The sequence below is a fragment of the Grammomys surdaster genome, unplaced genomic scaffold, assembly GCF_004785775.1.
Source record: "Grammomys surdaster isolate TR1022 unplaced genomic scaffold, NIH_TR_1.0 126398, whole genome shotgun sequence".
NCBI lineage: Eukaryota > Metazoa > Chordata > Mammalia > Rodentia > Muridae > Grammomys > Grammomys surdaster.
Genome location: NW_021621192.1, coordinates 1,069,948 through 1,097,515, shown reverse-complemented (window position 1 = coordinate 1,097,515; position 27,568 = coordinate 1,069,948). Strand labels below are relative to the sequence as shown.

The following is a 27,568-nucleotide window of genomic DNA, read 5'->3' as shown; positions in this document are numbered from 1 at the left end:
AAGAAGCATGTTCTTGTGCGTGTGCTAATAAAGGGAACTTCCCAAATCTATATATTTCCCTCTAACTTCAGATTTGGAGGTATAAACAATAAAAAGCACAATCACATTCTGTGATCTTTAGGTTCATATGCCCAAGCAGCAGAAGGCCTGTAGTTGTAGGTGGGAGCAGGGAATGCAGTCCGGGGGCGGGGCTAGAAGCTCAGGGGCGGGGCCGCGTCTCCGGAGCACGCCCTGGACGTGCCCACGCCGCCCCGCCCCTCTACGCTGTAGCCGAGTCAACTTGCGGATGAGACGCAACAGGCCGTGCTGGGTGAGTGTGGTGGTCCCGGCTGAACCGCGCAGTGCAGCGTGGGGAGCTCGGGTCGGGCTGAGAAGTGCAGCTTCGGAGGGCCCGGGCTTAGCTGGTGAGCTGGGTGGCCGAGGGTTGGGGACCCGGCCACGTGCACCGCAGGCCTGGTGGCGAGCGGCACACGAGAGTTCCGCCCGCTTGCTAGAGCCGGGCTGCGCGCGCAGACGGGGAGGGGCGGGGACCACGTGCGGCGGACTGAGGCGGGGCGCGGGGACTGTCACTCAGCTCCGAACTTGGAGAGTTGCTTGTCTTTTTTATCTCACCTGAGGAAGACTGCCTCCCTGACTCCAGGTTGCTCAACAGGTGACTAAGAACAGGTTTCAGGAAGTCCGCCAGCATTCATTATCTGAACTTCCGGCGCCGGGAGTTGGGTTTCACCATCTCCTTTTTAATACCTGGTTGCCTCTTAACTTTTGGGCTGCATCTTTTGTGACCTCATGGCACCCCCAAATACACGTAATTCGTATTCTGTTTGTATAAAGCTCCAAAACGTAACTGCCATTCAGTGAGACATCTCTGAATTAATGAAAACTTTGTGTGCTGAAGACAATCGCTTTCAGGTTAGCCTGGTGACCTTGTTACAAGCAATATGTACTTTAAAAAAATATTTCACCATTTTATTTATTTTATGTGTGGATGTACACATGCTATGGTGTACCAGGGAAGGTCGGTGGACACTTTGAGGGATCCTTTCCACTATGTGCAAGAGATTAAACAAGGTGGTCAGGGTTGGTCTGCAGGTGACTTGACTTTACCGACTGAGCCGTCTCAGGCCCACTGTATATAATTATTGTCGGATGTGTTTAATTGAGCCAAGTTCAATCTAGTTTTCTCCAGGTTAGTGGGCCTAAAATTCGTTAAAGACTTCTGTGAATGTAGATTTCTGCCTCCAGCATCAGAAGTGGTAATGCATTAGGCTTGATGAATATCTAGAAATTTGCGTGCTAAAAGCTTTGCTGGTAAAATACTGCTAACATGGAGAGAGACTTCCAGGGCTGCTAGTGAGTATTGGTATCTATGGTTACTCTTTCAGAATAGTCTTTTATTGTGCAAGACCCCTGTCTTTCCCAAGAGCTGTTTTGTGAATTTCGTTGTTCTTGGGGTTTTTTGTTTTGTTTTTTGGGGGGAGGTTGTTTTTTTTTTTGGGAGGTGAGTAAGGCTTTTGAGAATTTGCTAGGAAGAAAAAGTGAAGAAAAAATTTGACTTGACTGTCTTGTGCCATACTTTGGCTAGGTCTTGGCAAGGTAGGGGTGGCTATCCCTTAAGAAGTTCTGGTGACGTCATTAAAATTTGCCATGGGAAAATTTTAGGGCACCATCAAATGTAGATTATTAAGTTTGTTGACTATAGTAAGAGTGCCAACATTTATTTTCATGTCGAATTTATCAGTGATACAGGAGTTACCAGTTTATAAGTTGAGACACTTTTGGAATTCTTTAAGTGCTTTTAAATCAACTTACTTACTGAAAAACAATTGCTTTTCACAGCTTCTCCAACCCCGTGGCTATGGAAAGAAATACTCTTATTTCTATCTGGGAGATCCATGGGGCTTACAGGCAGGTGCTGCACCATTATAGATAAGGAAGTCTCTGGTTTAATGTCCTGTATTTCTTGGAATACAAGAAGTGTCTTTGTTCCTCTTGTGCTTCTCACTGCATGTGAAATGGTGGGGCAGTTTGGGATCTTTGGAGATAGGCCTAATTTGGTAGCTATGTGTCTACTCTGGTCCACCCTCCAAAGGCTATTAAAAAAAAAAGAGTGTTGTAAGTAAAATATAATGTATCTGAATTAGTTTCCAATTGGAAATTAACTGAGGCTCAGATAAATTCTATGTTGACATAGGAGGGAAGTAGGTGGTGTAATTGTAGGCGAGGTAAGTTCTGTAGTCTTGGGGTTGACTTGTTGGTGATTGTAGGTGGGAAAATCCTTAAGTGGTTTTATTCTTAAGTATTTTGGGCACTTAGCCACATCTTCTGGTGAATGTGCAATTTCATTCAGGTTATTCTTTTTTTTTTTCATTCTGTTTATTCTTAAGGAAATAAGCCTTTCACTTGTCTTTTCCTCGCATCAAACTGAGCAATTGTGAGAGTATGAGATGTGCCTTAATTATAAGAGGGTAAGAGATGAGTGCTTTACTTTGGAAGATACCTGTGCTGGCTTGTCTTTTGTCAACTTGACACAAGCTAGAGTTACCTGAAAGCAGGGAGCCTCAATTGAGAAAATGCCATCATAAGATATAGTTACTACCAGACATTTTCTTAGTGTTTGATGTGTGGGGCCACCTCTAGGATGGTGGTCCTGGGTTCTATAAGAAAGTAGGCTAGCAAGCCAAAGCCAGGAAGTGGCATCTCTTCATTGCCTCTGTATCAGCTCTGATCTTCAGGTTTCATTCCTGCTTGAGTTCTAGTCCTGAATTCCTTCAGGGAGGAACAGTGATGTGGAAGTATATGCCAAATAAACCCTTTCCTCCCCAACTTGCTTTGGTCATGGGGTTCCTTCATAGCAATAGTAACCCTAACTAAGGCATTAAGTGCCTTTTGTGGTATAACACAGTGGTCTAATGGTTTTATATTAAATGTGAGAGGTTCAACAGTTTGCTAGGTGAAATACTAACTAAATTGGCACAGGAAAAAGATACATTCGATGAATTCCTGGGGTGTCCTGTGCAAGGTTCCAACTGTCTTTAAATGGAGTCACACTCTGTTGATTTTCACTTGATTGCATCAGCAGATGGAAACGTGCCCACCTGCAGGGTTGTTAGAGACTATATGACAAGAGTTTTAGGGCAATGAGGTGAGGGCTGGTGACTGATTTTTCTAGGCAGCCTCTGCTTGGCATATACCCTCAGAAGAGTACATGTGCCAGCTTACAATGTCAGCTGTGCTGATTGCATGTTTAGGCCACTGTTTTTATTTAATGGTAGTAAAAACTCTCCAGAAATCTCAAATGCCAATATCAGCTACAAGCTGGTTTTTTTTTTTTTTTTTTTTTTTTAAAGAACAGGAGGTATAGCCTCCTTCCTTTACTGTCTGTCTTTACATTGATTCTTTACTGAGTCTGTCTTCATATTTTGTGTTTCCATGTCTCTTAAGATTCCAGCTATGGCAGTTCATCTCTCCAACACTTTAATTGCTTGGGTTAAGAATTAAAGCTGGTTGGGTGGTGATGGCACCCACCTTTAATCCCAGCACTTGGGAGGCAGAGGCAGGCAGATTTCTGAGTTCAAGGCCAGCCTGGTCTACAGAGTGTATTCCAGGTCAGCCAGGGCTATACAGAGAAACCTGTCTCGGAAAAAAAAAGAGAAAGAAAGAAAAAAGAAAGAAAGGGGAAAGGAAAGGAAAGGAAAGGAAAGGAAAGGAAAGGAAAGGAAAGGAAAGGAAAGGAAAGGAAAAGAAAAAAAAGAATTAAAGCTGTTCTGTTTGAATCAAAGGGATACACAAAATATTTTCAGAAAGTTTGTCTGATTGAGCACTGTCTTAGTTATGGTTTTACTGCTGTGAACAGATACCATGACCAAGGTAACTCTTATAAAATACAACATTTAATTGGGGGCTAGCTTACAGGTTCAGAGCTTCATCAAAGCAGAAAAATGACAGCATCCAGGCAGGCATGGTGTAGGAACAGCTGAGTTCTACATCTTCGTGTGAAGGCTGCTAGAAGACTGGCTTCCGGGCAGCTAGGACAAGGGTCTTAAAGCCCAAGCCCACAGTGACACACCTACTCCAACAAGGCCACACCTTCTAATAGTGCCAATCCCTGAACCAAGCATACACAAGCACATAAGTTAACACCAGTTTTATCTTTTTTCAGGTCATCTTTAGCTCCTACACTGCATTGTTAGTATCAGTTAGTTGTCGCTGTTTGCTGCCATGATTCTCTGCTTTTTGAAAGAACTGAGCTCCTTGGTGTTACAAATTTAGATACTAAAATGAGACCTTTAGAGGGTTTTCTATTTGTTCAGTTTCCACTTACTAATTTTTCGAGTTTGCATCTGGGTTGCTTTTTAAAGACTGTTTTAAAAATTAGTTGTTGCAGATCATTCTAGGACTTCCCAGAGGAGAATACTCATTTGTTCAGTCCACAGTGCTGCCAAAATGCTACTCCACATTTGATGAGACGAAAAGACAGCTTCCTTGTAATCCTGGTAACTCAACACAGTAGGAACTCATAGCATTTTAAGTTACTGACCTTGAGAAAATGTGTTATTTTATAAGCACTGTGATTCTCAGCCTTCTTTGGCAACAGGATGTTTGTTAGCAATCAGAGGAACAGAACATCAGAATAAGAAAGAAAAAAGAGAAGTTACACAGTTTGAACATCACTAATCCAAGCATCTGAAATCTGACTTCTGAGCACCAATATGCCATATAAGTTAAAAAAAAAAAAAAGCATTTTAAACCTCAAGTTGGAGGCACAACAAAAGCAGGCATAAAATTACCCTAGGCTATGTCTGTAAACTATATATGAAGCATAAATGAATTATGAACTTTGTTTTGGTTTTAATTTTAATATGTCCCCCCCCCATCTCAAGTCTAACTGCTTGGTTGCTAGCCTCTGGCACTTCTGGGTGGACTGTTCAGGGCCTGATAAAAGAAAGTTAGGTGGTAGAATGGTTCTCTTTTTGCCTCTTTGTGACCATGAGGTAACTGCGCTATCATATCCTCTTGTCGGTGACTTTGAGAGTCTCCACAAGACAACAGAACCATCCAGTGGACTAAAGACCCTGAAACTGAGCCAAAAATAAATCCTTCCTGCTTTAGTTGGTTATCTCAAGTATACAATTTCAGGTTTACACTATGGTGTCCTGTGTATGTGCAGGTAGGTATTGCAAATCTGGTCCCAAATACTTTTGCAAATTTTATATCGTGAACATTTGTATGGTTTGAATCACAATTCTTGAACCTACGTGAGGGAAACCTATATATGTGTCAGGATTTATAGTTTATGGGAGTTTGGGAATGTTGGTCCTCTTGCTACCCAAATGTGTGCCAGAAACCAGAAAGTGTTTACTATGGGTCCACTCGATGCCCCTGTGTCTTTTTTGTGTGTTAAATTGGAGAAGTACTGTGTTAGCGGCTAATGATGTTGGTGATTGATATCTTGTTCCAGTTAAAAAGGTAGATCTTTTTGAAGATCTGCCACATAACTGATTTTAACCTTCCTTTTCAAAGCCCTTAATTACTTTTTTTAAATGGGCAGAGGGCCCTGATGGCCACAGTTCTCAAGCACTTGAAAGTGGAGTTTACTCTGTTTGTCATCTCATTCCAGCCACCAGGTGACGCCACTGGCCCAGGGCATGTTGGCTTCTGCCTGGGAAGGTTTTCTGTACTGTGTTGAGCAGCACCTGGCAGCAGACAGCTGTTCCTAATTCTCTATCAAATGTCTGTACCACAGAGAATACATCTAATTAGATTCAGGACCTGGTGCTGATTGCAGCCAAATTCAAGATTTTTGGCTTTGCCATTTCAACGGCCATAGGCTTAACCTTTGAATAAAAACTACTGAGAAAGTTGAATGGTTTAATTTGGGATAATCAAGACTCCTAATTAATACTGATTTCCAGGACTTAGTGCTTGTATATATAAGACATTTGTGTTCTCCTTTGGATGAATGTACAAACTGAGTGGTGTTTAAGGTTGAATCATCTTGGAATAAATGACACTAGCTTAAGGCTGTCTCATCCTGGAGGATATAGTCCTGACTAATGTGGAGTTCTTGAAGAGGCAAAATGTCACAGTCATGCATGGTGCATGTGCATTCCTGCAAACCTGACAATGTCTTATTCCTTTGGTAGGCTTATATTTCCTTCCTACTTGTGAATGATGCCAAAGAAAGTGAAGCCCAGAGTGGATGAGAACGAAGAAGAGTCCGTTCCTTGCAAGAAGGTTAAGGAGGAGCCTGCTACACCTTCTGTATTAAACTTTGACAGCCCCAGTAGTTTCTTTGAAAGTTTAATCTCACCCATCAAAGTAGAGACTTTTTTCAAGGAATTCTGGGAGCAAAAGCCCCTTCTCATTCAGAGGGATGACCCTTCACTGGCTGCGTATTACCAGTCTCTGTTCAGCCTCTCAGACCTGAAGAGTCTCTGCAACCAAGGGCTATACTATGGAAGAGATTTGAATGTCTGCCGGTGCATCGGTGGGAAGAAGAAGGTTTTAAATAAGGGTGGAAAAGCACAGTTTCTTCAGCTAAGAAAAGATTTTGATCAGAAGAGGGCAACAATTCAGTTTCACCAGCCACAGAGATTTAAGGTAATGGATCTCCCCATGGCAGAATTCTCAGATATATGAAACCAGTCATGTTTGGACACACATCAGTTTAAGATTTAATGTCTGGTTTGATGATGGAGATCATTGTGAGAACACACATGCCTTTCATTTGGACTTTAAGTACATTTGAACTTGGGAAAATCTGTCATTTTAATAGATAAATTTTGGGGTCGGGGGGTGGGGATGTGATGTACTCACATGCAGACATGTGTGGAGGACAGAAAAAGATGTTAGGTGTCTTCTTATGTTACTTTCAATCTAATATTTTATTTTGTAATTAGGGTCTCCTGCTGAACCTAGAGCTAACCATTTGTTTAGAGTTGGGTAGTCAGTGAGCTCCAGGGATCCAACTGTTCCACTCCCCCATCTCCCAGTACTAACATTACAGACATATTGCCACTTCAGGTTTTATGTGGGCACTAAGGACATAACCTCAGGTCCTTCTGTGTGTCTAGCAGGTGTTCTTCTTAACCACTAGGCCATCTCCCCAGCACCTGTTTACATGTTTTGAATCTGTATTAGTCATAGTAGATTTTTAAGTATCAGAGCTATAAAAACCAGACTCAAGTTTCCAAATAACATTGCACCTCTAGGATGTGTGTAGTGGACTGATTTATTTTTGTGTATGGTAAGGATATCTGTGCTGTCCTGTTGCTGTACTTTAAGGTACATGGTAGTACCCAGGTGACACTTGAGGTTATCTTCCTTTCCTGCCTACATCTCTCCAAGTGGTGGCTTCAGGGCTATGACCAGATGATTTATCAGGTATCCAAAAAAGATACATGTTAACATATTAATAACAGAACTTGTGACATTGAGGGGTTAAGTCCTGGAATAGCTCCTGGGTGATCATCATAAGTGAAGATAGCATCCTTTAATAAATAAAGAAAGCATCCCTGAACTTGTAACTGCATCTTCAACCAACATGGTTTGACTCTATATCTTTTGTTAATAGGTCACAGTTTGAAAATGCAAAAACCACAGGGCCAAGATAAAAGGGAAAGCTACAGAACTGTAGCATTTTGGCTAATCCTTAAGAAAATAGACACATTTGTCAGTTACATGCCAGTGGTTTTTTTTTTTTTTTTTTTGGTTTGCATTTTTTTTTTTCCCTCTTATCATCTTAGCAGTATCAGGAGCTATAAAGTTACCTATACATTCCTAAATGATCTCTTGGGACACTAGAGAACAAGAGCCAAGGCCTGGTTTCCCAATGGTGCCAAATATTAAGTAATAGAGAGCCAAATCCTGTAGCCTTTCTCCAAAATAAATTAGGCTCCTTGGGAGCCCTGCTAACTCTTTGAGCTACTCAGAGACTATTAAATTATGTTTCCTGTGCTAAGGAGAACCTCTGAGATCTATAAATAGGGAAACCCAGTGGTCAAAGCTTTTTCCATGTTGACCCAATTCTTTCCCACTTGCTATTCTCAGTACTAGATTCCTTACAGCCCAGTGGTAGAACTGACTCTCAAGCCTTATGCATTGGTGTTCTCAGCAAGCCTAACATTTATACTATACCGCCTATATGTCAGTCACTGTGCATTCATTTGTATTAAAGCTTTAGTCTCTTTATCTGTTTAGCGTAGGTATCTTAGTTATTGTTTCTATTGCTGTGGAGAGACACCATTACCCCAGCAACTTTTACAAAGGAAAATATTTAATTGGACCTGGCTTACAGTTCAGAGGTTTAATCAGTTTTGGTTATGATGGAAAGCATGGCAGCCTGCAGACAGACATGGTGCTGGAGAGGTAGTTGGAGAGTTCTGTATCTGGAGCAGCAGGCAGCAGAAGAGTGAGAGAGTGACACTGGGCCTGGGTTGAACATCTGAAGCCTCATACATAGCCTACCCCCAAGGGACATACTTATTCTAACAAGGCCACACCTCCTAGTAGTGTCACTCCAGTATAAGTTTATGAAGGCCATTTTCATTCAGACCACCATAGTAGGTGACTTGTTTTGAAGATATGGATTCTGGACTCCCCAGATTGGAATCTTGGCTCAGTTAATGGTTAATGGTTTTCTGCTTTAGTTTCCTCACTTATAAACTGATGTTAATGATCTCTCCCACCCTGTGAGACAGGATTTCTATGGAGGGTATTCAGTTATCAGAGTAAGCACTTAGAAGATAGAATATGCTGTAATCTACAAAGCCCACTTGTGACTTCCTGCTACCTGACTCGTAACTGATCTCTCTCAGCCTTATAGCTGATGAGTCACTCAAGGGAGCCTTACTCAGTTCTCTGTACCCTTCCCAGGATGTCATTTCTGCTTCTCATGCTTTAAATAATTATTTGTTGGCAGTTCCCAAATGTAAATTCCTGCCCTTACTTCTTTAGAGCCTCAAATGACTTCAGAGCATCACCATAGGAAACCATAGCATCCCAAAATTAAGATTTCCAGGGTAGAACAATTTTTATCCTCCTGAAAACTGTAGGGGGGATGAAGGTAGAGCCTGCCTGCGGATACAGGTGGAGCATGTAGGTGCATGCAGGTGTGTGTGTGTGTGTGTGTGTGTGTGTGTGTGTGTGTGTGTATGTGTATGTATGTATGGCCATGTAAAGTCTAGAGACTATATTTTTCTCCATCTCTTTCATCTCAATTTTTTTTAATGGCAGGACCTGGATCTCCCCACTTAGGCTAGACTGTCACTACCTCCTGAGCTAGAGTTAAAGGCACCCAAAGTGGGTGCTGGGAATTCAACCTCAGCTCTTTGTATCTATGGCAGGTACCTTACTGGCTGAGTTGCTTGCCAGCCCCTCAAAACTTCTTTTTCAATAGTCTTTTCCCAGCTCAGTAAATGGAAGTAGTAGTTCATGATCAAGTACAGAAGCAGCTTGTTTCTCTTCTCCGTTGTTGCAGAGCCCTCTGCAATTCCATGATGTGTCTCCACCTTTTCTTCTGTCCCTGCCACTCTGGCCATGCCTTGCTTGTGATGCTTAATCACAGCTTCCTAATTAGTCTCTTGAATTTCTGCAGTCCATTCTACCCCAAAGTGAATGCCAACTTTAAAGGTATAATTACCTGCTCACATCTGTTAGATTACCTGGAGTGTGCACACTGCAGAGATTCCTGAGGAGACGTTTACTGTTTAATTGCCTGCCCTGTAATAATTGTACAGCAGACACATCCTAATTGAATTTGCTTTCTTCTTTTCTTTTCTTTTTTTTTTTTAATATTTATTTATTTATTTTATTGATGAGTACACTGTAGCTGTCTTCAGACACACCAGAAGAGGGCATCCAATCTCATTACGGATGGTTGTGAGCCACCATGTGGTTGCTGGGATTTGAACTCGGGACCTCTGGAAGAGCAGTCAGTGCTCTTAACCGCTGAGCCATCTCTCCAGCCCCGCTTTCTTATTTTCTATTCACATTGTTTTTCATTTTTCTTTGTTAAAGGATGAGCTCTGGAGGATCCAGGAGAAGCTGGAATGTTACTTTGGCTCCTTAGTAGGCTCGAATGTGTACATGACTCCTGCAGGATCTCAGGGCCTCCCTCCACATTACGACGATGTTGAGGTAAGAGAGGAAATTGATTGTCCAGTCTGGAAAGAGCAGGCTGCTGAGAGCCAGACTTGATCAGTTGTCAGGGTTCTCTTCATCACTCTCAGGCACTCTTAGACCAGGTCTGTGGCTGTTCTTCTGAGTCCTTCCTGAAGATGCTGACCTGGTCTCTATGTTGGGATGCCTGCAGACTGGCTTCCTGCCTCTTCTCAAAGCAGGAGCACTGCTGATGAAAAACTCACACAGTCTTTAGAAATAGGATTTTGTTTTGTAACTTATTTATAAAAGAATAATCGACTTTTTAAAAAAAAATTACAAAGTGAGGTGAGATCACAAATAATTCTTAACATTTCTTTGACTTTGTCCATTTTTAGTGGCTACGAACAATATGTGTATTTTTTCCACTTATGAAAAGTCCTGGTGCAGCTTGAATGAAGGTTCTGGTTCCACTTAATCCCTGGCACCTTTACAAGGGTTGATTTGATTCTTATGTGGCTTCCAAAAAGTTAACTCATTGGCTTGGATAGTTTGTAGTTTTACTTTTATACAAGGTGTGAACACAGATATAACAGAAGTTACTTTTCGTTCCTCTAAGTAGATACATTATCCACAAGTGTTTCTTAAATACTCTTAGTAGAATATTAAGATAGTTTAGCCAAATGAAAACTTAAAAAAAAAAAAAAGAAAGAAAGAATAAAATATAGTGTTTTATTGTAATATTTAAGCTTTGGGTCATTTACTTGTGTCAGATTTTTCTATCAGATTATGGCTTTCAAATGCCTAGCTGATAGAAGATGTAAAAGCTAGTGGAATATATAAAGAGCCCAGCTGTGTCAAAAAAGTGACAAGAATGAATGTCCAACACAAAGATTCCTGATTACCTGTTTAAAAATTACTAGGAGTGGTGGCTTATATGTGTGTACAGAACATGTATTTCTGATGCATGTTCTAGAAGCTCCCAGTTTGTCAGGAAGCTTTCTGATGCACTCTGGTCTGTGGCTTCCTATAGGTTTTTATCCTGCAGCTGGAGGGAAAGAAACACTGGCGCCTGTACTCCCCAACTGTGCCTCTGGCACACGAGTACTGTGTGGAGCCTGAGGACCGCATTGGGACACCAACACATGACTTCCTGCTGAAGGTATGGCTGGTCTTCTATTCATTTTCTAAAAATCGTTTCTCCATGTATGATTCAGCTCCACAGAAATAAGTTTAATTCAACAAATCACCAACTTCTCTAATAAATGTGGATGGGTTAATCTTGGCCTATTTCTCCACATTTAAGTCAGTAGTCAGCATGTAAGCAGAACACAATGATGCTTTCCTTTTCCGTACTACCTGTCTTCCTGATAGGATAGCTCCTACCCTCCCTCCCCAACATAGAGTTACTAGGTGAGTAGGAGCTAGCAAAGTGCTCAGGGGTTCCTCCTCAAGGGAGCCAAGTAGCTTTCCATAAATTGTTTCCTTAGAATCTTAATCCAGTTTGGATGGGAACATATCAGAGTCAGGCAGGAGATGACCTTGAGAAAAGGATGTAGAGAGACAGGAATAGCTTCATAAATAAGCTTCATGCCCTTGCTTAGAAAACATACATTTCTTTAGTCGCAATATAAATGATCAAATTAGACAATTTCAAAGATTCTTATGTTGGAACTATTGTGTGTGACTATCTTCTCATATTTCTTGCATCTTGAGGATATACCAAGCCTAATTCCTATCCCTGCCTGTATTGCTATTGATTTTAAGATTTGCCTGTCAATAGCCTGGAGGAAATAGCTTCCCTCTTTTTCGATGGATACCTATATTATAGGAAGCCTGAATAAATAATGATGGTTTCATGTTTGCTTTATAGCTCATTGCTCAACATTCTGGTTTGCTAAATAGTTTATTGTAGCACAACTGTACCCATTCAAAGTGCATAGCTAACGTACTGCTCACATTCTACTCTGTTGTGGGGCCTAGAAACCAAAGTTTACCCAGGAGGTCCCTTTAAATGGACTTGGGATAAAGTACTGTAATCAAGGAAGTTTATAAAAGAAAGCACTTAATTGGGCTTGTGATTTCAGAGAATTAGAGTTCATGATGGTGGCATGGTGGCAGGAATAGCTTAGAGTTCACACTCATCCTGCAAGCAGGCTAACAGAAGGCTTTCAAAACCTCAAACCTGCCTCTAGTGACATACCTCCAACAAGACTGCACCTTCTGATCGTCCAAGCACAGCCGCCAAGTGGAAACCAATATTCAGACACGGGAGCCGATGTGGGCCATTCTTCTTTAAAGCACCACACTCTGAGGCAGGAATAGGGGCTTCAGTGAGAATTCTGAAACCCTTATTAACCTTCCCCCTATTCTAGTGCTAGCCTATGTAGTGGGTCTAGTGTGGGTTTCAGGGTGCAGAAGAGAAGCCCTTTACTCTTCTTGGGGGTGTGGCAGGTTTAGAGTTCAATAAAGCTGAAGTCATTTAACTGCAATGCCCTTGAGCAAAAAATTTATCTAAATCAGGGAATCATAATATTTACTTTGCAGTCTGGGGATTGAAATATACTATGTTAATGATTCCTTTACAACCACATTCTTTGAGTGAGATGTCAGTCTTTTGTTAGCACAGTGATTGTTGTAATAACACAGATTTAATTTGTGATAGTCCCAGGGGTCAGAAATCTTAAGTTGGCCTCATTGTTGGAAGAACTTCGTTTCTTCTGGGGAGAATCTGCCTCCTTGTCTTCCCCAAAGGACTTGGGGGCAATTATCCAGATTCCTATGGAATTGAATGAAGTATATCTGTGAAGGCCTCACTCAAGGTAACATCAAAACAATAAACAGTGGGTGTAATTGTCAAAAATGTTTATTTGCTTGAAGTACTGCCATATTAGGGTTATTCAAAGCAAATGAACAGCCATGCAAACCTTAGGAATACACTACACCATACTACACTACACTACAGTACACACACACACACACACACACATTAATCTGTGTTCTACACTGCATGCCTTGCTGGGATAGGCTCTGAGGAGGATGGGTTAGGAGTGATATAATAGATCTCTCGGAGAGATCTAAGGAAAATTCTCAAGAGATGAGAACTGGCAGTGACTGTAATAAAACCATACCCCATGCTGCCCCAACACTTGGAACTAGCATTTCCTTAATCCTCTGACTATTGCTGTAGGCTTTGGGACTCTTGTCCCATTTTAGTGATGAGAGTCTAAGGCTAAGGCAGCTAAGCAAGTTGCACTGGTCCTGTTACAGAAAGCCCTAACTTTACCAGAGGGAGGGAGTAGTCACCCCAGAAACAGGGTGTTACTTTTTGGATCTCAGTCCTGTGAGGTTAGTTTCAGGTATATCTAGTGTCACCCTGAAAATAAAGACACTACCTGAACCCAGCACACCGACTGTCCCTGAGATGTGTAGTGGTTTCTAGAATGGAGAACTCAAAGTATGTTTATCTTAAAGACAAGAGAGTTTGCTGTGTACTTAACTCTTCTGTTCTTCCTTTAGCCTGGTGATTTGCTGTATTTCCCCAGAGGGACCATTCATCAGGCAGAAACTCCTTCAGGCCTGGCCCACTCTATTCACCTGACTATTAGCACCTACCAGAACAAGTAAGGCCTTTGCTTCCTAACCTAGTTTTTAGGACAGCTCTGAGATATGGCCCAAAGCAGCCATATTCAGGATAGACCTGAGGAAGTTGTCTACTACCTCTTATTCTGTGCTGACTCCCTACATATTTCTTTTATGTGTCCCTATGTGTGATTGGCCTGTCTGGATATTCTATGAACATCGTAGATATCTCCCCCTTCTTCTCCCTCCCCCCCTCCCCCCGCCTACACACACAGACACTTCACAATACCTAAATAGAAGATAGAGGATCCCTTAGAGAGGCAAGGAGAAGCAAAGCAAAGAGAAAACCTATAGCTATGGGTATATCATAGTAAGTTTTCGAAGAGACCCTTGGAGCTTGGAACGATATACTCAGCTCAGCTTGGATATCAGGAATAGGCTCAGAGAAGACTTGACATACAGCTCAATGAGTCTTAATGGATGATTAAGTAGGGGTGGGTCAGAAGGTCATGGTGGGTAGGAGAAGGTAGTCCAGAACCAGATGTCAAGTCCCTCCTGCTGAAAAGCAGGAAATTGTAAAATGTGTTAGTAAGTGTGTCTCTTCTTCCTCATGACCTCTCTGTGAAACTCACCCATGTTCAGATTTACTAGGGATTATAGCTATATCCTGCCTGGGTTAGTGCCATTTGCAAACAATTGGAAGGCATAAATTTCTAGGTTTCGAAAGTATTTTGTCACTCTGATGAGGTAAAGAACAGAAAGTCTGAGGACAGTCAAGAGAGCAGGGGTGATAGAGAGGTGGCCCACTGGTAAACGTGCTTACTATGTAAGCATGAGGATGTGAGTTGGGATATCAGCATCCATGTAAAAGAAAAGGAGTTTGGGATGCTGTGCGTTCTCCAGTGCTGTTGGACAGCAGGGATAAGAGGGTCACTGGGATTTGGCTGTCATCAGGGCTCTAGTCACTGTTAAGAGACCCTGTCTGAAAGGAGTATTGCAGAGAGTGATAGAGGACATCACATGTCTGGCCTCAGCATAGCGTGCACAGTCATGTGCATGATGTCATCACACTCACTGATGCATACACTCTCATTCACACACATGCGGAAAGGAGAGTAGGAGGGAGTCAGAGGAACTGTGTAGACTGGTCCTATTAATGTCTGTATCTTCTGGTGCCCCACATTACTGTCATACAGTTAATGGCTCACTTCCTAATTCTGCTTGGTGGTTACATTGGTGCCTCCATGGTAGGATTTTTGCCTTCTTAATCCTGCTTTTCTTTAAATTCTATATTTGTTGCCATCTGGTTTCCTTTTTGTTTTTTGTGTTTTGTTTTGTGGATTTTTTTTCTTTTGACTTTAAAGATTATTTTATTTTCTGCGGATTGTTGTTTGGCTGTGTGTATGTATTGCCTGTATGCCTGTGCCCTCAGAGGCTACAAGAAGGAGTTGTAGTGTTTGGAATTAGAGTTACAAATAGTTGTGAACTACCATATGGTTGTGCTGATAACTAACACTAGGTCCTCAAGAAGTTCTTTTCACCACTCCACCCCCCCACCCCACCCCCGTGTGTGTGTGTGTGTGTGTGTGTGTGTGTGTGTGTGTTCTCTTTCCACTGTAGGTTCCAGGGGTCATAATCAGACATTCCTGGCAGTGACCATTACTCACCGATCCATCTTGCCAGCCCTGGTTATTTTCACTTCCTCTTTTTCCTTTTATACCTTGTAGGTGTGACGCTATCAGGAGTTCCATCCATTTCCCCTTACCTTAAACCTATTTGCTTTTGTTTTTGCTGTTAAGTACCTGCCCTGGTCCATCTCCCATCCTGAAATGAAGATTGGTTGGTCTCTGGGTCTCATTGAATCTTTCTTCAGTCAGCTGGGGCTAGGGTTGCTGGCTTGGGCTGTGAGTGGGTACTGTGGCTCATGTGCCTAGTCTGGCCTCTGATTTGGATAGGAAATGCAAGAGCCAGAATGGAAGAATGTAATCTGAGAGCCACACCTCTCAGAGGTGTTCCTGGGCTCTGGACCACTGTGGTAAGGGAATGTATAGCCTCTTCTCAACACCTCGGAAGAGGCATCACTGGAATAGCTTGGGCCTGCTAATGCCAGAGCAAATCTCCCAAAATTAATATTCTTACCCTTGGAAGAACACTGTTTATCTGCCATCAAATTCCTCTGTGATGCCTACGATTTCCACCTAAAAGCCTGCGAAAGACCACCTATTTCCCTTGTCCAGAGATCTGCCTCTATTCTCAGGATCCATCCACAAGAGTGAAGAAAGCGTGGCTTTAAGTCACACAGCAGTATGACACCAAGTAGTGGATACTTTGGGGAAAGTGTCTCAAGAGGCCCTTGTGTCCTCCTCCTTTGGCACTCTTCTAGGATGGGAAGCAAGAAAGTGTCAGTTTTCCTGACTGAGAAGCATAAGCCATACTGTGATTTCCATTTGCATGTAGCTCTCAATTTGAAGTCTGCTGGGGACATGGGAGAAATTTAAACAAGTTAAGAAATGTTTAAAGAGCCGGGCGGTGGTGGTGCATGCCTTTAATCCTAGCACTTGGGAGGCAGAGGCAGGCGGATTTCTGAGTTCGAGGTCAGCCTGGTCTACAGACAGGACAGCCCGGGCTATAAAGAGAAACCCTGTCTCAGAAAAAAAAAAAAAAGTTTAAAGAAAGCAACCCCACAGAGTGTTTTTTTCTTACTTAAACTGGTACACAGTTGGGAAAGAGCCACTTCTAACTGCCACAGAGAAAGGAATGAAATAAATCTAACTACCTCAGAGGAGGTGAAGTTAACTGAGCACTGATACTTTCCTCTAGATATTATTTTTGGACACTGGCTTGCTCTCTAACCCAGTAAAAGCATTATTGATCTTCCAAATTCCTTCTTTGTGGTAGAATCTGTTTAATTTTCTGAATTGGTCAGGAATGAGCAAGTGGGAACCCAGTGTGCAGTTTAGAGTAGTAATTGGTATTTACATACATTGTTTATTCATTAACAACTTTAGGTATTTTCATTTTCTTATTTCATGTTGTAGTTCATGGGGAGATTGCCTTTTGGATTCCATTTCGGGGCTTGTCTTTGACATTGCAAAGGAAGATATTGCATTAAGGACTGGAATGCCCCGGCAGATGCTCATGGTAAGAACAGAAGCAGTTAGAAGCAAGTGGCGAGCCATGCACCAGGGAGGCAGATCTGCTCACAGGAAGGCCCTGACATTCTTCCCAGATGAAGCAAGCTGGCCTGCTGAACAGAAGGATTTACACAGCTAATAGAGGGTGGCTTTATGTAGGGCCATTCCTCTGGGGCCATCTTTGACTGTTGTTCAAAAGTGTTTTGTGTATTTTCACACAGTAGTACTGGGGGATATTGGGTAAATAGATAGTTGAACAAATAAACATGGCCACAAGTCTATATTGAGCACACCTGGGGGATCTAGTTGAAGAAGAGGCACCTTGGATTTCCTGATGTTTCTGCATTTTTCATCTTTGGCTAGTTTCCAGACCATAAGTTGACTGGTGTTGAGTAGGGTTGGTCGCCCTAGGAGGAGTGACTTGCTTCCCATAGAGCCTGGATAGTACTCTAATTCCAAGGATCCCCTTTCCAAGCAAAATCTGAAAATTGTTTTAGTTATGTTTTTACTTATATTTCTACAAATGATGGACAATGTAAGATAAATATTGCATATAAGGATATGATCAGCTTCCTTCTCTTAAGGTCCAGGTTGTCCCTCCCCTCACCATAGAATGGCATGGTTTATATCAGTGGAGGTCAGTATTGGGATTGAAGCTCAGGATACTACAGTGAAAACTGACCTGGGTGGCTACCTCTAACAGAATCTGGTCAAGGTTCACTTCTTTGCCTCCAGAGTGTGGAAACCCCAGCTGATGTAACAAGGAAGTTGAGTGGCTTTCTGAGGACCCTTGCAGACCAGCTCGAGGGCAGAAAAGAACTGCTGTCATCAGATATGAAGAAGGACTTTGTCATGCACAGACTCCCTCCTTTCTATTTGGGAAATGGAACAGAGACTATGGACCCAGGTAGGGGTTTGCTCTGGGGCTAATGGGAGATACTTGATGCTTTACTAGCTGATCTCCACTTGGAGCCAATGGAGCACATGAAACACTTTAGGTTTCAAGTAGATAGCACTCTCTCCTTAGTGCGTGTGGTTTCACAGACATGCTTTTAGTAGTCTTTAGTCATCATGTCCAGAAATGTTGAAGAACTTGACTATGACATAATCTTGTCAGAATTAAGGCAAGCATGTTAAAGTATGTTCCCACTAGGGGAAATAAAAGAATGGTTAAAGATAGCACGAGTCTCCCAAGCTGCAGTGAGTAAGGTGTGACAGGTCGTCTTGGAGTGATGGAATTCAGCTCATAGGTGCTGTCAGTGTCCAGCACAAGCCACAAGGAACACACTGTCACATTCAAAGCTGTATGTTGTGACTTGTTGCAGTGGGAAAGCTACACACTGTAAAGTATCTCCATAAAAGGGCATTAGAAAGAATTTATAGGGTGTGGTCTTAAGCTGGACATTTCACACACAGTTTCCAGAGGACTCATGGAAGCAAAGCTTTGGTGTGGATTGGTGCTGTCCGGAAGTAGGTGGGTCTCTTCTAGATATTCCTCAGTGAGTGGGAAGAATGTATGAGGCTTGAGTTACCTTAGATAAATAGCACCTTCACTCAGGGACCAGGGGAGAGAAGTATTGGGCCACTGATAGTTTGAACACTGTTTTTGTTTTTGCCTGAGTTCAGGCCCCAAGTATGCTTGGTGGTATTTGTACATTTTGACCAGCCACACAGTTATTTTGATTGACAGTAATATTCTGTTACACAGTGTTCAAGAGAGTGCTGAGACCTAATGCTAACTGGGCTAGCCCTTTGTCTCAGAGTCACCAAGAATCTTTTCCCTATCATAAGTCTCACCTGTCACCAGGTGACAACTACTAAAATATATAAAGTTCCTATTTATGGTAACTCCATAGACATTTTTATTTTACAGTCTTTGAAAGAAGTTTAGAATTTAATTTTGATTACATTTGTTCAGAATGCCATATTTTACCAATAACATTAATCTTTAGAAGAGAATTTGCTAAATAAATCCCTGCTTAATTCCAGGATGTTTATCTAATCATTTCCCTCGTTTAGCTACTGTAGTCAATAAGGTTATGATTCCTTAACACTTTCCCACCCAGATGGCTTTATAAGGCCAGCTTGTTTCTCCTGGCGGTTCTTTTCATTTTCTTAAGTCCACTTTAGAAAGAGAAGACTGTTTGTTCTGTGATGGGTCATAAAGGACAGTGTTCCACTTACAGGGACTGAATTATGTGCCATTGTCACACAGCTCATTCTTTCCAGAGCCCAGGTGTAGTAGAGGCTCTGCTTTTATGCAGAAAGCAGCACAGGTCTTTCCATCCATAGATGGGGTTATTTATACCTGTCTAATAATGGTCTTTGTGTATGGTGTTGGGATTCGAGTATAGAGCCTTGTGAGTACTAGGTAAGCTCTCCAATGAGCCCCACACCTAGCCCTCTAAGATACTGTTAACTTGCATTATTATTTACGTAATGATATGCCTGTATCACTGTAAGAATGAGGTCCATGGAGGTGCAAGCTGCACTTTTAATTATCACGATAGATGTGGGAGAACATGAGCTAAAAGATGGGTCACAAACAAGTTTGAACATGTTAGATTCATTTTGATGGCTGGCTTTCTGTTCTAGGTGAAAAGTTGCCAAGGTTGAACAGCATAGTAAGACTGCAGTTTAAAGATCACATTGTCCTCACAGTAGGGCCAGATCAGAATCAATCTGTGAGTATCCAGGGGGAAGAGATACCCTCTTTGCATACTATTTCCACGAACCTCAGGCTACTCCAGCGAGATCATGCCCCTCTCACAGTCCCTGTTGCAATGCCTGTTGGGGATTTAAGGGCCTTCTTTTATCCTCAGAGTCCTCCTCTTCTTGTGTATGTGTCTGATCTTTGCTTCCTAATCTACTGTAGGCTACACTGCTCTTCATGAACAACTGAAGACTGTGTTTGAGTTTCCCTGTCCCAGTCCCTGTCACTGTCTATACTACAAGGATCTAGCTTACATTCTGTAGTAGACATCATAGAGAACAAAATCTATGCCCTGTAGTTTGGCCTTTTTATGCATTGTTTCTCCAAACTGGCTGATAGGAAAGCTTTGTAAAAGTGTAAGTTTTTGTGACTAGAGAGATGGATCAGTAGTTAAGAGCACTTGCTCCTCTCCAGAGGACCCAGGTTTGATTCTCAGCACTCACTCACATGGCAGCTCACCACTGTCTATAACTCCAGTTCTAGGCCATTTGATGTCCTCTTCTGGTTCCTAAGTTCCAGGTTATCTGATGTCCTCTTCTGCCCTCTGGATTCCAGATATGTAGGCGATATGCAGACATACACGCAGGCAGAGCACCCATATACATTGAAAAAGTTTTGGGGGTTTTGTGTTTGTTTTTTAAAAAATAAAATTCTGAGTTGTATCTAGTTTGAAATGGATCCTCTCCATTTTTTTTTTTTTTTTTTAAGCCCTAAACTCAGTCTGTGAGAACTAAACCTCATGGCTTTACCTAGTAATTCCTAAGCACTGAGGGAGCTACAAAAGCCCAGGCTGTAGCTATCAGGACTAAACCTAGAGAAGATGATGGAAATAAAGTCACTAATGATTCTGATAACTAAGTCTGAGGCATTACATGTTGGCTCAGGCATTTAGCTAGTCAGTGACAAGGAATAATGTGTGGAAGACCAAAGAGAATAGAGATGATTTGTGATCCACTACTGAAATTTAAATGGAATTTTTAGTAAATAACACAACTTGTATTTCTCAACAGTTGATCACTATATAGCTTTTTAGTTTGTTCTAGGAATGTCAAACTTTTATAGAACAAAGTGCAGACGATTCAAGAAGAAACTGTTACTGATAAGCTGACATAGAAATCAGGATCTTGAACATGCTAGCTGTCTCTATTAACAAAAGTGACTTCAAGTTATCAACAGTTGTCTTGTAACTTTGTGCCCAGAGTATTTTTTACAGAATTGAATACATTTCATTTGAGGACCAAGGCTTTAAAGATTTTCATTAGGGCCAGGTATGATGCTGTATGCCTTTATCCCAGGCAGGTATCTGAATTCAAGGCCAGCCTGCTCTACATAGCCAATTCCAAGCCAACCATAGCTCTAAAGTGAGCCTGCTATCTCCCCCACACTCTCCAAAAGGTTTTCCTTGGTGTTATATTTTTAACCCTCCTTGTACTGAAGCCCTCAGTATTTTTCTTGCTGATGACTTACTATTTTCTTTAAAGGATGAAGCTCAACAAAAGATGGTTTACGTCTATCATTCTCTAAAGAATGTGAGACAGACGCACATGATGGGAAAAGAGGCGGAAACAGAGGTGTGTTCCAACTGAAAACAAACGTCTTTCCTGTGGTTTGGGTTATGACTGGAACATTACTTATGACTGAAAGGTCATGTGTCTTTACAGAAGCATTGTGGACCTGCCATTTTACTTGACTGATAGGAAAATTAAGTCAGTCAATATTGTGAAGGATATATTGATAGCAGCTTTTAAAACACAATAGGTGTGACCTTATAGAAAAGTGTGACAAATGCCAAACATTCTACAACTTAACTGCTCAAAGTAGGTTGTTGTTGGAATCTAAGCTTTCATGTGGGAATTGATGACTTTTGTGAATTATCTAATTACAGGTGAAGTAGTTTTTCTGAAACAAGTTTCATACTTCTGAAGTATATTAGAAATATGTACATTGAGAATTGTGTAAGCTTATGCAAAATCCATGAAGTGACTTTATTTTTGTACTAAACAATGTATCCTTCTTCAGATTTACGGACTTCGCTTTCCTTTATCCCATGTGGATGCTCTGAAGCAAATCTGGTGTGGGTCACCAATTCGTGTTAAGGACCTGAAACTTCACACAGATGAAGAAAAGGAGAACCTGGCACTGTCTCTCTGGACAGAGTCTTTAATCCAAGTACTCTAGTATCTTTATGCAGAGAATTATTTGCTATTTTCTCTACACATAAGGGACTTGGTGTTCTGATTAGTACTCAGGATGAAGGTGTGGTTACATAGAAGAGCGGAGAACAGAAGGTGGTTCATGCCTTCATGGACACGAGAGGGAAAACAAGAAATTACTAAGCATCCCAGGCTGTGAGAAAACGATATTTTGGACAAGTTTATTTAATCCAGTGCTGTAGAAAAGGCACAATTCCAGTATATATGTCATATAGAATTATGTCATAACCTGGCGTGTCTTGGTTCTTTGGAAGAAATAACTCCTTTAAAGAGCATCCTTGGCTCCAAAAATACTTTTTAACAATTAAAATTTAGGAATAAAGTTGGTTTTTTTACAATGAAAATATACATACTTTTGAGCATACATGACCCCTTTCCCCATTAAAATAAACATGTTTCACGTAACACTGCCACACCCAAAAGAGGTACCCAGCATCTGTGAACATGCAGAGCTCTCAGATGCTGCTTGGAAGATGACAGAAGAGCCAGAGATTGAAAAAACAAATCAGAGGCCAGTATATACATGGAAAGACCAAGTGTATAAAAAAATAAGTATCCACTGTTATTTTACATTCTAAAGTGCATACAAGTTGGTAGTTTTAAAAATATTGCTGGAAAATTTCTGTAAAAATAAGTATTTTTTTTCTTTCTGGCCAAAATTGGGGCTGAAAGCAGTGGCTGTCTGAGTTAAAGTCCATCTCAGGAAGGAGAAGGCTGTTGACTTGTATGTAGTGCCTCTAGACCTGGTTTTGCCTAGCTGTAATTTAAAATGGGAGTAAAACTTAGTTGTCTGTCACCAAGTAGACAAAGTTGTGGTGAGTAGAAGCCCTGTTTGCTTCATCTGAACTTGCGTGTAGTGCTTTAACTCCAGGGACACGTTGGACTCTTAGACATAAGTGACTCAGTCTTGATACTACTATCCTTCCTTCAGGTGACCAAAATGTAAAGTTAGCACGCCCAAGAGTATTGTCACCCCAGGTCATGCAGGTGGGCACTCTGAGGATGTTTGTACATTTGTAGTTAGAAAAGCAGTAAAGATCGGCCGTGCCACAGAAAGTACTTTAAGTACTAGTGCCTTTTGCCTCAAGAAGCCAGGGTCCCTCCTTGGGGTCAGGTAATTAAAGAGTATAAATACTTACGGGTGTTTCAGTTACAAAGTTTCTGTATAGAAACTAAGGTTTGTTTAATACAGCAGCAGCTTAATACAAGAGCTTTTTTAAAATAAGTCGTCAGATGGTGCTAAAAATTACTTATCTTCCTGCAGTAGTATGACAACTTGTAGGAATTTGTTTTCCTATGCCTCATTCACACAAGCATGGAGCAGGACACTAGTATACTAACTAATGCATGTAACAGCATTGTCCAGATAACTTAGCGCCATCAAGAACAGAATTCATGGTTAGTGCTTAGGAGAGAAAAGACAGATTTCAGGAAATTGGTCACTACAACTAGATCCATCAGGAAAAGAAATAATTACATTTTCTTCACAAGGACACTCCGGTGAGAGTATTTTAGCTTTTCCATGGAGCAGTAGTTTGACCGCTTGGGAGAAAGTTCTTTCTGTGTGCAGTGCAGTAGTGTGAACACAGCAGCTTCCTTCCCGTGCACACGGGCAGGAGTGGGTGGAGGTGCCTTTGTGATTCTCTCACAAGATTTCAATGTCCCATTTCTGTGTTTCTTCTCCCTCCAGGGGCTGATTTACAATGACATGAGTCTTGTCATAATAGTTTCCTCCTAAAATAGAAATGTCAGAAGAAAAGATTTGTTCACAGGAGTATTGGCAATTGCACAATTTCACACCCTTTTTGTTCAGCACACTATTTAAGTAGATTAATATATTATTTGAAAGTTTGAAATGGGAAACTGGGTTTGAACCACGAAGCCAGTATTCACCTCAAATTGGACCCACTTGTCAAACTGAAAAACTAAAAACAAAAATATGTGTTTATAGATGCATAGTGCCCATAGAAACATGCCATACAGAAACAGTTTCCCTAGTAAACTCTAGGTGAGTGCCAGGTACTGTTTTGTTTCTTCAGCAACAGCCATAGTAAATAATACTGGCTCTGACCTTGAAACATTAAAGAACAAGAGTAATTGTTCCTGCTGTAAATCTTAACTGAGAGCTTTTTAAGGATTACAGCAATTCAGTACAGGATATGTTTCTGGAAAAGAAACAGGGGACATCTTTATTTTGTAGATTCTGGTGCTTCAAATTTAGAATTGCAACAGTTCATCAAAATTAAGGTTGCAAGTGAAATTTTTATTATTCTAATGATAGAAAAGCTATTTAGATTTTATTGGGGTTTTTCTTGGTTCCTGGCTGTATGACCCTTAGAGTTCATTTAAAAGAAAAACAAAACAAAACTTTTTCTCCCAAATGTAAGTGAAAATGACTTTATTCCTCTTAAATGAATGTTTATCTTTTTCTATGTGCACTGATGTGAGGGTGGCAGATCCCTGGTCTTAGAGTTACAGACAGTTGTGTGCTGCCATGTGTTGAGTAGGAATTGAACTCTTCCTCTAGAAGAGCAGCCAGTGCTCTTTACCACTGAGCTACCTCCACAGTTAACTAAAAGAGTTCCTTACTTGGAAGGAGGGGTTGAAACTTACACTGGCATTCAAAGGCACACAACACTGGTTATTATCAAAGGCCCACCTTTAACATCCAGGACAAGTTCATCACTGAGATAAGAGCTGATGGTTCCATTTCTGTTCATTCTCCACTTCTGCCTGAACTGCCCATGTTCAGTCCACAAGGCTACCTTGGCTCCAGGAGTGTCCCGGCCTCCAATCACATCAAGACATGTGTCACTGGCCTATACAATAGTCAGGAAATAGAATGACTCTACTGCTTTTGCCAATATAATTGTAGTAGCTATTCTTAACTGAAAAAAATAATTTCCATTTATCTTTAAAAGTCTTTATGGCTGATGAGGAAGAATAGGTAACAAAACTGAAATACAAACACTTGTTTTTAAAAGGCTCTGCCTCTGACACAAGGTCTTCAGTAAAGATATGCTGAACTGGAATATTAAGTCCCTGTTAGCTTAAATATATGATGCTTGGTTTTCTACTTTAAATGACAAAACACTGTACCAAAGATAACCAGGTACTAATTTTAAATGCTTTTTGTTTTGAAGCATAAAGAGTAGATAGGTCATTGGTGATACAAATCAAAACATAATAGTGTTTTTCTGAGGTAGTGTTCTGTTCCCCAGAGCAGCAAATATGGTAAGGGGGAAAGCTTATATTTCATTTTCTTAAGCATCGTTCATGACAGTTTTCTTCTACTATGGCTCTACTGTATATTCAAAAAGGAAAGGGTTTTAACATGTTTGGAATCACAAGAGAGAACTAATCTTATCTGGCTGTCAAATAAGGAACCCTTCTCCCACAAGCATGTTGCCTGATTTGGCTCCAATGGAGGGAATCATTTAGGTTACGTGTTAATCTTGCTTCTTAAACTGAATCTGTACTTTCTAGATTTAAACAAAAGTTAAGTCCATTTTTATGATTATACACTGAACTGCTTCTAGGAAGCCAACATTGTTTTCAGCATGCCAGCTGATCTGGTAGTATTGTAGTTACTGTGCAAATGTGAACATCAGAAAAAGCATGATCTTTTACCTTGGATTTAAAGAGTCCTCGGCAGTAGTGCCAGATCTGAGTGTCCTTCCCACTGTAGGGAGAGATGCATACAGACATTGTCCGTGCATCTGCTGGGTTCCCAGTGACTGTCAAATATTCATCCTGGGCTCTGTTCCTTATTCTGATGTATACTGCAGGCTACATAAAGAGAAAAGTCATTGAGGAGTGGGGACCTTAAACTTCCTTATTGGAAAAGTAATCTGTCCAAAGCAGGAAAGTGGAAAGGTACTAACTTTAATAAATATGTTTGACTCAATTCCCTTGGCTGGTATGTATGTATTATTTTCTGCTGATAAATCCTTGAGCATGAAGTGTAAATTATGCAATGTCTTTTAAATGTTCTGAGAAGGTAATTGACCAGAACTCAATGTAGCAAGGCTCTGGCAGTATGGAATTAGGGGTTTGGTGAGTTTCATCATGTGTCAGATAGGCTGGGTGGGATGGGGAAAATAAGGGGTTGAGTAAAAACCCCAACATGGGTCTTAGTGACACGAATAGCAAGCATGGTACACTTGTGTGAAGCAGTGATTAAATGGCCAACAGCTGTTAGCAAAGGTCTTGATCTTTCACCTATGGAAGAAATTTCTTCTGCATTCAAAAATCAGACTGTACTCCTTTGTCTGGAAAATACATGACCCACAATTTTTACAAGAAGAAATCTGAGACCACTAAGGATAAGGGCTAATATATGCTGAGCCCTTGGACACATCAAGCCACATGGTTTTTGTGCTCATAATTTTGTCAGAAAAATCAACCTTTCAGAGAAAACATCTGTGGCTCCAGGTTTTACAAATAATGCTGTCACAGATGGAGAGTCAGATCTCTGGCAGGATGGCTCAAGAAACCCATGCAGGAACACACTGGTTATCCCTATGGCACTGTCCCTGTGGTTATAAGACAGGAGAAGGGCACTGGAAGCAGCTCTACGGGAAGCATCCTGCATCCAAGGCCTCAGGTCCTGAAGATAAAATATATACTAGTATCCCCTCTGGATGAGAGCTGGCATCCTATGTAGAAATGTAGTACTGTAATAAAGTGATCTGTTACTTGAAGTACTTTCACTGTGAAACTTAAGTGCTGACCAGAGAAGTAAAGCTTGGTATTATATGTCAAGACTACCAATGAATACTGTAGTTTGAAACTTACAACACATCAACTCAAAGTTGGGTTGCCTTTTGGTAAACTGCTACTGTGTTTAGGATATCTAAAGAAACATCACCTAAATATTTAACTTGCCAAGTAGAAGGGCAAATAACTTGGCTGTAAAAGCCTGGGAACAAGACTGCTGAGTGTCTTAAAGAATGACATTCAATGTCTGTACCCATCCTGGTAGAACAAGATACCATGTGACCATCCCTTTAGCTATTGACCTCCTGAAAGAATTGAAATTTCCACAGGAAACCCTCATGCTGACAGAAGGGGAAAGCTGAAGCCCTTTTTCCAGCCAGAGGGGGAACTGCCTCCCAACAAGTTCTTATAACTTACCAGACCACCATACAGATCAGACTTGATCTAGACAATGAGTTGTCCACCATCAGTCCTGAGGACCAAACCTTGACAAGGACTGCTGAATTATGCATACCTCTAGCCCTCGAAACCTGTACTTCTCATATCGTTGCTTGGGTGGGTGGGTGGGTGGGTGGGATGGGTGGTTTCAGTGGGATCCTTTATTTATTCTTATTGTGGTACTTTGAATAAATCTGTCTCTCCTCTTAACTATTTCTTTCATTTGTGTGTCGAAGACATGAGATTGAAACTAGCTTGTTGGGCTGCCAGTACCCAGGCTTTTACTCTAATTGATTATAACTGCAATAATGTACTTAAGTATCCACAACTCAGTGTTGTCTCCCACAGTAACAGCTACTAATTCTCGATGCTCTTGTGAACTTTCACAGTTATATTACCTTGCATATGCAAAGAAACAGGTATGACCTTCACAGAAGACAGAACTCCAGTTACTTTAGGACTAAACACAGTTTTAATCAATTAGACCAAGCAAGGTACTAATTACCCTTATTACCATTTGCAGTCTGATGACTCTGTAATTACACTTAAAAATCACTGACATGCATTATAAGTGCCTTAGTGATTTCTGTATTCCCAGTGTCAAGGAGGATCATGTTTTTGATTATTTCCTGGTTCCTCAACAAGGAAAAGAACTATAGCAGCACCAATCC

General features: G+C 41.2%; 2 protein-coding genes across 2 annotated transcripts in view; one reads left to right on the top strand and one right to left on the bottom strand.

Annotated features, from left to right (window-relative positions):
- The first annotated feature begins 260 nt into the window (after positions 1-260).
- Positions 261-25,647, top strand: Riox2 (ribosomal oxygenase 2). The gene is made up of 10 exons (XM_028760227.1): positions 261-310; positions 6,144-6,600; positions 10,018-10,137; positions 11,132-11,260; positions 13,618-13,721; positions 16,719-16,821; positions 17,550-17,721; positions 19,410-19,498; positions 21,009-21,098; positions 21,547-25,647. The coding sequence occupies exons 2-10, from the start codon at positions 6,169-6,171 to the stop codon at positions 21,703-21,705; spliced, it is 1,398 nt and encodes a 465-aa protein (XP_028616060.1). The 5' UTR covers positions 261-310; positions 6,144-6,168; the 3' UTR covers positions 21,706-25,647.
- The window catches only part of Crybg3 (crystallin beta-gamma domain containing 3), a 107,456-nt gene continuing 101,762 nt past the window's right edge, over positions 21,875-27,568 (bottom strand). Inside the window, exons 20-22 of the mRNA XM_028760226.1 lie at positions 25,371-25,529; positions 24,400-24,559; positions 21,875-23,474 (exon numbers count right to left, since the gene is read on the bottom strand). Coding sequence (XP_028616059.1) covers positions 23,386-23,474; positions 24,400-24,559; positions 25,371-25,529 — 408 coding nt within the window. The 3' untranslated portion in view covers positions 21,875-23,385. The remainder of the gene's footprint in view (positions 23,475-24,399; positions 24,560-25,370; positions 25,530-27,568) is intronic.